The sequence below is a fragment of the Callospermophilus lateralis genome, chromosome 2 (genome assembly GCF_048772815.1).
Source record: "Callospermophilus lateralis isolate mCalLat2 chromosome 2, mCalLat2.hap1, whole genome shotgun sequence".
Classification (NCBI taxonomy): domain Eukaryota; kingdom Metazoa; phylum Chordata; class Mammalia; order Rodentia; family Sciuridae; genus Callospermophilus; species Callospermophilus lateralis.
Window position 1 is genome coordinate 124245487 of NC_135306.1, and position 11383 is coordinate 124256869.

The 11383-nt window shown below is 34.3% G+C and overlaps 1 protein-coding gene across 4 annotated transcripts; it reads right to left on the bottom strand.

Annotated features, from left to right (window-relative positions):
* Window positions 1-1184: 1184 nt before the first annotated feature.
* On the bottom strand, window positions 1185-11011 carry LOC143392663 (baculoviral IAP repeat-containing protein 3). Of its 4 annotated transcripts, XM_076846479.2 has the most exons (9): window positions 10657-11011; window positions 10070-10119; window positions 9865-9964; window positions 9172-9250; window positions 8338-8386; window positions 6443-6685; window positions 2147-2401; window positions 1875-1916; window positions 1185-1756 (listed from the first exon to the last, which is right to left on the bottom strand). In XM_076846479.2, the coding sequence occupies exons 1-9, from the start codon at window positions 10980-10982 to the stop codon at window positions 1563-1565; spliced, it is 1338 nt and encodes a 445-aa protein (XP_076702594.1). In that variant the 5' UTR covers window positions 10983-11011; the 3' UTR covers window positions 1185-1562. The 4 variants fall into 4 exon arrangements, with proteins under 4 accessions (XP_076702594.1, XP_076702592.2, XP_076964947.1 ...); XM_076846477.2 differs by having other exon boundaries at window positions 2147-2398; window positions 10070-11011; XM_077108832.1 differs by having other exon boundaries at window positions 10070-10941.
* Window positions 11012-11383: the final 372 nt, after the last annotated feature.

Sequence of the window (11383 nt, forward strand, 5' to 3'; positions counted from 1 at the left end):
ATATTTTTAATTTAATAGAGAAATAACATTTGAATACATAAGTTGGTTATTTCTGCTATTTATTATAAAAAATGAGAAATGAACAAAAGTTTTACATGGATGTGGCAAGATAAGTTCAAATATTAACTGTAGTATGCCAAATAAAAACCATACCAAAATAGAGGTTACAAAAAAAAGGTCTAGTGTCTAAATATTTATCCTATAGCTAAGTAACAACTCATCCAATTGTAATATTTTACAATTAATGAATCCTAGTACACCAGGAGGTCACTGGTTTTAAAGTAGCTAGCCAGCTGAGCCTTTTAGCAGAGGTAGATTGGTTTCATCTCAAGGAAATGGTCATCCAGCATCAGAATGAAGAGATGGATTCTTCCCTCCTTCCCCTTGCATAGTTCCCAATCTTTCTAGCAGATCTCTAGAACTAGTTTAAATGACTGGCCTTTGCCTGGCTTTTATTCCCTATTACAGTTTTATTTCTGGCTTTAAATCCCTGTAGGAAACAAAGGATAGAGAATTATGAGTTGGACATGTTGAGTACCAAAAAAAGTAAGACAAGAGAAGGAAATTTTGCTGCACTGACAATACAGAACAGTTTACTTCCAGGAACAAGCTGTTGGTCATAAGGGTTGCTAGTCAGTCCACTTTCTAAGTCCTGGAATTAATACTTAAGTGGTATGAATAAAAACATAGGGCCAGGTGCGGTGGTGCATGCCTGTAATCCCAGCTGAAGCAGGAGGATCATGAGTTTAAAGCCAGCCTCAGCAACTTAGCGAGGAACTTCGTAACTCAGTGAGACCCTGTCTCTAAATAAAATATATAAAAAGGGCTGTGGATATGGCTCAGTGGTTAAGCAGCCCTGGGTTCCATCCTCAGTGCCCCACCCCAAAAAAAAGAGGCTTTCCCCAGTGGGTAGGACTGGCACACACGACTTCCTAGGTGAATCAATAAGCAAGTGAAAAAACAAACTTACTGAGGGGACTGCTTGACTTTTGTCTAAAGCATCCCATAATATCCTACAGAAAAAAAAAAGCACATTTATACTGTGCTCTACAAGTATAAATGAAGAAGCATCTTTCCAGAAGGGATCTAGACCTCAGTCCAACATTCAAAAGGCCTTAAAGAGGTATAGAAAGAATCTGGAGTGACTGAACTATCCAATATCATAGAAATCAAGATACCAAGAATAAGAGTAATTTTCATTGCTTTATTAAATTGTTCCTCACAAAATTCTTTGCAAAAATGCCATGTCCCTAAAAAAAGTCATTTGACAAATATATATCTTAAATCTTACTTCATTTATAATTTCGATAATGCTGAAACTTTATTATTATATTTGTAGTGCTATTCCTATTTTTTGTTTCCATGAACAAAAGCCCATCATTCTCTTGTTATTGTTTGTGTATTTTAGATATATATTTACATAAACATATTTATATAAAACAAAATTTTCCAAGTTGCAAATAAATAAATAAATTTAAGGAAAGCAAATGAATGTAAAAGTCAAAATCATAATATACTTAATCCCTTAATTCCAGAGTTTAGACAAAAGTTTTGGACCATCTTCATGAAAGAAATGTACGAACTGTACCCTTGATGGTACCCCTACAAATCGGACATTTTCTTAGAGAAGGGGCACAATCTTTGCATACTACTAGATGACCACAAGGAATGAACACTATGGACACTTCTTTGTCCATGCACACTTTACATGTTCTTTCTTCTTGTAGTCTCCGCAATTGTTCTTCCATTGGTAGATCTGAGAAAAAGGGAAAAAAAAATAATAATAAAAGGCAATTTGCTTCTCCTCCTTTAAAAAAAAAACCAAGAAAATAAAGACAATGTTTTCTAGCAGCTTAAATTGTTAATATTATTACCTGAAGTATCTTCTGTGCGAATACACCTTATGTCCTGTTGCACTAAAGGAATAAAAGAAAGAAAAAATATTATTATGACAAATAAGAATATATTTTTCAAACTAGTAGTTTAGACTTTGGCCAAACACTCATAATGTCAAGGCAACAAAAGTCTTTAATCTTTTTGTGCAGTTTAATAAATTAGATTGAATTCTTTTTGATAATCACCAATTATTTGAGTATATTTTGGAACTGACCTAGGAATTTCCCAAAAATAATTTTCTTGCACTCACCAAATAAATGCTTGTATAACATAGGGTCAGTTTCTTGTAGAGTGTTTTTGAATACAGTGGCTGCGGTATTTCCTTTTACTAAAATGGTGTCAATCAGTTCTCTTGCTTGTAAAGAAGTCTGTGTTTTCTGCTTAATTACATCATGCTCTTGTTCATTAATCACTCTGGCAATTAGTAGACTATCCAGAATTGGAATTACACAAGTCAGATGTTGGAAAAGTGCCATTCTATTCTTCCGAATTAATAATAGATCTTCTTTATAAAAAAGAAAACAAACACAAAGATGTTCAAACTCTGCTCACAAACTTTCTTCCACACTTACATATACAAGTCAATGAAAACCATCTTCAATTTACCATTAGTAAGGCTCTGATATTGATTGCTAGGGTTGGGGTGTCTGCTGCTTGTGCCTGATGATAACGCTGATTATGAGAAATGACACTGAGCACTGCATTAGGTACCCCACATGTTACCCCATTTCATCCTCATAATAGCCTGTTGAGAACAGTTATATGAATCATGCTCCAACTTTCTTGTGGCTGTGTTGCACTGGGAACTGCCTGTGCAAAAGTGCAAGTCAAGATGGCTCTGTTGCTATGGTGATACCAGCCTGAAGAAACTCTGTAAAGGCTCAGAGTTATCAGCAGAGGCCTTGAATTCAGACACCAACTCCCAGGAATAGAGAATTCTGAGCAAAACAAGATGACCCTAATGTCTCCCCAGTCCTGCATCCTTCAGATTGCATGTTTTGCTAAAACTTTCCCACAAATAACCTTTTGATGAAACCTATACAATAAACATGCTGAGTTAGCTCAGGGTTAGTCAAACTCTGCATCAGAGTTTGGCTGTCCACCTAGCCCTGCTGTTTTCTTTCTATGTGTGTCTATTTGTCTTTTCCTCATTCTCCATCACTCTTGTCCCATATTTCCTTAATTAACAGGTACAGCTGGGAGCAGATATGAGAGGGCAAAAGCAATAGCCATCTGAAGTAAGTACTAATTCCTTCGTTTAACAGATGACAAAACAAAGCCACGAAGAGGCAAATAAGTTGCCAAAGGACACATAACTAGCAAAGTCAAACTGAGACAGGGTGGCATCATGATTTGTGCTTTCAGTCATTCTGTGATCCAGCTAAGCTGTTAACTCAATAAGATTAAAATTTTAATTCAATTTAGCCAAATTGGGGAAATGTAAAATCAAATGAATTAAAGTAATTTTTTAAAATGTTTATTATTTCATAAATTTCTTTAAATTTTCATTTTTAAGTGGAAATTTTAATTATTTTCTCAAATCAGACATAAGCCATTACCTAAATATTGTATAATGAGGAAAAAACTCACAGCATTTTGAAGAGTAAATCCTCTTTGTCAATGACTACCTTCTATTGACCTTATACAATCATCTTATTTTCCTTCAAGATCTAAATTTGAATTTATTGGTTAAAAAAAAAACTATGTAGATTGAAACTGCAATTTGCCTGGTACTGTGAGGCACACCTGTAATCCCAGCTACCCTGGAGGCTGAGGCAGGAGGATCAAAAGTTCGAGGTTAGCCTGGGCAACTACTTGTAAGACTTTGTATCAAAATAAGAAAAATAAAAGGGGCTGGGAATATAGTTCAGTGGTAGAGCACCCCTAGATCAATCCCCAGTACTGAAAAAAAAAAAAAAAAAACAACTGTGATTTTATCATCTCTTTGAACTAAGAACCTAAGCTTATCATATACTTTACCATAATCAATAAAGCAATTTCTTTTTAAAATTTATTTATTTTTCTACTATAAAGCTGTTTATAAAATAACTAATGGTAGAAGCTGGGTGTCTGAAGAATAATTATTTTAGGACAGATGATTGTGAGGTTTAAGACATATTGACTTAATATGGACACATAAATACAACCATCTCAAAAAGAATAAGAAGTGATACTTAGTAAAAAAGTCAAGGCTGAAGATATACATTCTGAATATAACTGAAGCTTTGAGAATAAATGAGAAAAGGACCAGAACCTAGAATAGTATATTTACAAAGATACTTTATAAATAACTATTGAAGAAATTTTAAAAATAGCCTTAGTAATTTAAAGAGTAGGAATAAAAAAAAAGTAATAGAGGTATAGAAGATTCAGAACAAAATATAGCATTAAATTATCTATATTAGACAAGTAGTAATATATTAGAAAATAAAATATAATTTATACTTGGTGTTGAAGTACATTAACTTTTCAAAATAACACTTATTTTTCTAATAACATTTCGCTTAGCCTAATAAACTCTCTGAACTACTTTTTTTCTTTCTTGGTGCTGATAACTGAATCCATGGCCTTGTGCATGCTAGGCAAGCAGTCTACCCGAACATTCTACCATTGAGAAATACCCCAAGCCTCTTTGAAATTCCTAAGATTTCTAAAATTTTATTGCTAGTATTTGGGAAAAGTTCTTATTTCAAAGTCGTAGACTGTGTTATGGCTTGAATATACATTTGAAACAAGTGAAGATTTGAATATATCTTTGAAACATATTATTTTTTCTGAGAAAAAATTTCCTAAATTGCCTCTTTATTTATGTATCTGTTAAGAAATTAATTGCCACTGTTCCTGGAATACTATAATATAATCAATAACCTAAATGCAAGTATTTTCCTTAACTCATTTAAAAAATTTTTTTTCTTGAGCACAGGCTATGTGCAAGACAGCCTGCTAAGTAGTAGACATAGAAGGGTGTCATTAAGAGCTCCTTTTGACAATGTAAATCATGATACATTGTCAATCTGGAGTCATCTCTGGAGACTTTGTTAATTTTATTTGGAAGAAATATAAGCATTTCTACAGGTGGATTATTTTAGACATCATTGGGTTTCTCAACAAATGTGAAGATTTTGGGGCACTTGTTGAGTGATGACCAGTGATTAAGACTCAGATGACAGTTGGACATGGTAGTACTATCCCGTAATCCCAGTGATTTAGAAATCTGAACCCCAGGGGTTCAATCCCCAGTATCAAAAACAAACAAACAAACAAACAAACTGAGATGACTACAGAAAAAACTCACTTGCCTAACGTCCACTTCACAATGAAAAGCGAAGAACTTGACTAGGCAGGACAAATATTGACTTGGATTGTGTTCCTGCTGTACTGGTGGTGTGTAGACTAAGTAATTCACACCTTGGTAAATGTGTGATGCTGTATTACTATGTTCAGATACATTTGTCTGAATTGGGCAAAAGACATAATTATCTTCATGGGTGGAATAGGTTCATCCTTAAATGGGGTGGACACTCTGTCAATCATCCTGGAAAGAAATAGATCTCAAATGGCTGTGAACAAAGACAAGTGCAAGCTTTTTGCTCTCTCTGAGTATTGAATATTTGGAGCCCTTATCTTTGATAAAGGAAACCATGTTCACAACTTTCCTAGTTTTTTGTGTAAACTGGCTAGAGCTACACATTGATGGACCAGACACTAGGTAGAGAGATTTATGAGAATGAGGCCACATCTATTTCCAGTTGTAAATTGCCATCTGAGATATAATTTCTTCCTCTTGTTCCTAAATCTCCAGTAAGAGATTGTTAAGAGTGGCAGTCTATTATCGTCAACTGTGTTGAAGAGACATGGTCTGGTCCAAGCTTGGGAAAGAGCAGCAAGAGAGATCAGTATTTCTCTTTGTCTATGTCAGAATGATAACAGAAGTTGCAACCAGATGGAGTGTATCCCCCAGAGGGAGACAGTTTCTGGGCAGAGCAATAGAGAACAGAGTAGCTAACAGGCTAGCTAGCATGGGAGGACATGGTAGCTTGCCTAATGAATGTAAAACAGTACCCTAGGACTTGCCTAAATAACAGTCATTGGAAGGGAACTCAGTTCTTGTATGGGCATGTAGGACACTTAATCACAATTTGTGTGTTCATTTTTAGTCACAGGATGAGACATACTGTTATGCTAATATTAAAATTAATAATTGCCCCTTATCCCACCCTGATTTACAGAAAAAGGGAGTGAGCAACTAGCCAGTGATTAAAAATGTGCCATGAATAATTGCATTCAAAGTTAACTATTCAGAGTAAAATATGAAATAAGGGAAAGAAGGAAAAAAATATTTCCTCTTAACGTACACATTTTCAAGTTAAGCAGCAATTCCTATATATCTTAGTGTGAAAAAATTTTTTTCAGAATTTGAATTCAGAATACTAAACATACAAAAAATATGACTGGGTTGACTGATCAATTAGTATATTTTCAGTAAGAAACATAGAGTGATATCACATTCTTATGGAAAGAGAGACTACACTAAAAAAATACATACCTGATTCTTTTTCCTCAGTTGCTCTTTCTTTTGCCTCTTCCCTTATTTCATCTTCTGCATTAAGCAAATCTAATACAAGATCACTGATGGTTTTATAATTCTCTCCAGCGGTTAGGATTTTACTCTGAACTGTCTGTTTTACCAGGTTTCTACTGAAGCCCATTTCCAAAGCAGCTTTAACCACAGGTGTATTCATCATGACAGCATCTTCTGAATGGTTTTCTCCAGGTCCAAAATGAACAACTATGTGGGATAAAGAATTTAACACACAATAGGATAGTCTGTATGCTTTAAAATTGAAAGTTATTAAAATATCACAAATCTAAAACACTAGAAAATGTAGAGGCACTATTTTATACAAACTTCGTTAAATTTAAAATGATATATATGTTTAGTTACCAAAATAAGAATATAGAAGATTGTATTTAGATACAAAACATTTGCTATCTGTTATACCATATACATATAAAAGAAGGAGAAGGAAACAGAATGTCAGAGATCAAAGAATTGAGATTCCCTTTTCCCTGTGTTGGATTAACAAATGAGCTTTCTAAATCAAATACATATTTTCAAAAGGGGTCTTTGTCGTCACTCGCTTTTGTTACTGCAATGGCTTCCTACAATATTGTTCCCTTCCAGCCCATTCTCAATGCCACAACCAGAGTGATTTAAAAAAAAAAAAAAACAAAAAAAACGCAAATCTGATTGTGTTATACACCTTAAATTCCATCAACAATTCCATTGTAGCTTATAAGCGCACATACAATCTGTACCCTGTTTACCTCTTCAGCTTCATCCCTTGTCAATTATTTGCATTCTGCTCTCTAGGATAGAAGTCACAAACTGATAGGTCTTGGGTCAAATTCTGTCTGCAGTGCTGACCCCTTACGCCAGCCTGCTTCATGCATTCATCTGTTTGCAACTCCTACTTCTGACCACATAGAATTTTGTTCAGTTCTTCAAATGAGCTTGTTCTATCTCACACAGGCCTTTTATACACTGTTCCCTATGTCTAGAATGTCCTTTTCTTCCCTTTGTGACCTGGTTGACTCCTTTTTCCTTGAGTTCTCTGACAAGATGAGTATTTCCTCCAGAAAGCCTTTTCTGATCCTCTAGTTCTCTCAGGCACTCTCATATCACACTTTATTTTCCCCACCAAATCCCTTTCTCCTATCTGTGTATAGTTTTTATCCATAAGATCATTAGCTCATGAGAGCAGGAGTCATGCTTATCCTGCTTCCTATGCTTCCCTAAGAATAGTAAATACATGTATATTTTATTTAATTTAATGCTAGAAAATGAAATAGAAGCACTTGTTCAAACATTTGCTCTACCTCCTTTTAGTTCTAAGGTAAGGGTCAAGTCATTCAACTTCTCTGAGCTTTGGGGTCTTTACTAAAGGATGGGAATACTATTTTTCTACTCTCCTTTATTTCACAGAAAGCATATGTGAACAATCTAATATCACAGTACACCTCTTCCCATACTGGTCCAAGAATAAGGGTTAGACTAGAAGTATGTATTTTGCTAAAATTAGATGCCCAGGGTTGTGGATATTGCTCAGTGGAAGAGCATATGCTTAGCATCCTCAAGGCCCTGAATTCAAACCTCAGTACCAACAAAACAAATCCACTAACTACTGATAACCAAGTCCTACCCTTAGATACTCTGATTCAATTCAGTAGGTTTGAAGTATAAACTAGAAATCTGCACTAGTTTTTAAAGTTCTCCAGGTAATTCTGATATGCACTGAAGTTTGAGAAACACCAACATGATATATTTGAAAATGCATTGTAAATGATAAATCAATACAAACGTATATTATTATTATCACCTTTTAATCTTAATAATGCTAAATGCATCAATCTCAATGAAGTAATTATGTTTATACATACTTGGTGACTCTGCATTTTCATCTTCTGGGGTATCTGATGTGGATAACAGCTACAGAAAAAAATGTATATCAGTTAAATATAAACTTCATATTGCCCATCACAATAAAAACGAGCCAATAGACCTACTTTTTAAAATTTATTACAAGCTGACTGGTTTACTGACAAAATAATTTTTTTAATCAAAAGAAGTATTTTATTTATATCCACCAGCTATTCTCTCAGCCATAAACCAACAGAGTTTCTCTGTATGTGTTTGTACTAACATATAAAATCTATTTTCCTGAAGACAGGAAAAAGGCTAAAGCTCTTCAGTGATCTATGAGATAATCAGTTTGCCTCTCATTAACAGATCTTATGCTCCTGGGTTATCTTTTGGGATAACAGTCTGTTGACCACAGCTATATCAGTCTATATCAGTCTGTTGACCACAGCTAGGCAGTTTTTGACCCCCAAACTATTATATAAGTTGTCATTTGCTCTCCCAGAAAGATTAGAAAGAACAATAACATTCTTTCTCAAATCTTCTAAAGAAAAAGTTTTATAGCAAACCTATTAAATGCTACTATTCCAGCCAATTTTTTCCCCTCAACTTGATTGGAGGAATGCTTGAAAACAAAGATAACAAATCTTATTTTTCAGGGGGTTATGAATTATGGATCTATTTTTCTCCAAAGAATAGTACTTTCTAGGCCCATATCAAGTTTTATGAAAAAGAAAAATGTGTTTTTAAAACAACTTTTGTCTTTTGACTAAAATATACTTTATAATTATTAAAAACAAACTGTCTATTGGTAACCAGTGATTTAAAAAGAAAAAAGAAACATCCCTACCTACCTGTTCAAGCAGATGGGGATAACTGGCTTGAACTTGATTGACGAATTCTTGTCCTTTAATTCTTATCAAGTACTCACACCTCAAATATAAACAAAGTTTGAAGGATAATTTTATAAAAGTGAAAGGAAATTTAATAACATAAATTTATCATCCCTATGTGTTTATTCTATTAAAAAGCTGTCTAAGAATCCCAAATTCAGAATCATTTTATATCTCTGATTATAAGCTTAGAAGAATAAATAAATCTTAGCCCAGTGAGAACTAATTCTACTGTATTTCATTGTCTTGAATTTTTTTTTTTTTTTGGTAAAACTAACCTATAAATATTCTATAATAGGATTCATATTTTTTGCATGTGAATCTTTTATTATTTGTTTATTAAGATGCTACCATAATTAACACAAATTTGATTTACTCCTAGTACTTTTTCATATGATTTAAATGCTTTATGATTTTTTGTGTTAATATAATATATAAATTTTTACATAAAAAACATCCTAAACCTACTTTTTCTTTGTCTTAAACCCATTAAAGCATTTTAAGTAATTATTTTTCTAAATAACCCATTCTAAACTTAGTCACGAATATATTTTTTGAACAAAGAATAATATGACAGCTGACTGGAGGGCAAACACATCAAACCCACTTCATGATAATCACAAGCATTTGCAAAGAGAATTTCAAAACAATTACCTTGGAAACCACTTGGCATGTTCCACCCATGGATCATCTCCCAACTCCCAACACCTAAGTCCACCATCACAGCAAAAGCATTTGACATCATCACTGTGACCTAAAATTATTTTAGACCAAAACTTATGAATACATATTATTTCCCACTAAAATGTATAAAATAAAACATGCTGAACTTTTAAAATTATCAGATTAAGTTCCTTACCCACATAATAAAAGCCTGCACTTGCAAGTTGCTCAGGATGAACCAGAACACTGGAAGGCCAGTTAAAGAACGTTTTAAAGCGGGCTGCATGTGTCTGCATGCTCAGATTAGAAACGGTGTATCTTGAAGTATCTTGAAACTGATTTTCTACAAACGGGCAGTTGGGAAAATGTCTTAGGTGTTCTGACATAGCATCGTCCTTTGGTTCCCAATTGCTCAATTTTCCACCGCAGGCAAAGCAAGCCACTCTGTCTCCAGGCCCTATGTAATAAAAGCCTGCTTTGGCTAGTTCTGTAGGTGACAGAAAGGTCAATGGCCACATTTGATAAGTGAGTAATCTGGCCTTTTCAGTATTCATTGAACAATGGTAGGGATTTATCCTCAAGGCAGAAAAATCTTGATTTGCTCTGGAGTTGATAGGATTTGATGGAAAGCTTGAATAAGAGCCACTAAAATATCCACTGTTTTCCAAACTTGGAAGTAATGAATGTGTGGAATTTGTTACTGAAGAAGAAAAAGAAGGCTGAGAAGTAGCTTTCAAATTGTTAACTGAACTTAGATTCTGAACAAAGCTGCAGCTAGGATACAATTTTTTATGCTTTTCGATAGGATTGTCTCCTTGTTTCCAGTTATCCAGCATCAGGCCACAACAGAAGCATTTGACCTTGTCTTTCACACCAGTGTAATAGAAACCAGCACGAGCAAGACTCCTTTCAGAGACGGGAACCCCTGAGGGGAAAGTCGAATATGTGGACATCCGGTACAGTTCACATGAAAAGTCGTACTTCATTTTAAACAAGTTGGCATTCTTCATCAAATTTGATAAGAAGATGCTATTTTCTACTATGTTCATAACGAAATGGATGAGGAGGAAAAGGGACCAGCCTTTCTCTGGGGAGGTAGTTTTGTGCATGTTTTTTTTTTTTTTTTTTTTTTTTATCAGTTTTACTTCTAGGTGGAACATCTAAAATGAGAATTCTTTCATTCTTTCTTCTATGCATTTAGGGTTTCAGCATGGAGAAAGTCTAAATTCTACACTGATGCATGTTAAGGGACAGTTACAACCGCATCTTTGTATAACCTTTATACATACAATGTAAATAAGATGTTACATAGTAACCTGTGACAAAATTAAAATCCTTCCTAGAGGCATAAAGTGTTTTAGATTATCAGGAAGCACCTCTACACCTAGGTCAGCTTTTGCAGACCACCAGGGTACAGCAGTGGCCTTCACCAACCTGCAGAAGTGTCTGCCTCATAATGCTAGCTTCTTTTCATGGTAGAAAGTATGCTCCATAAGCATCACACACAAAA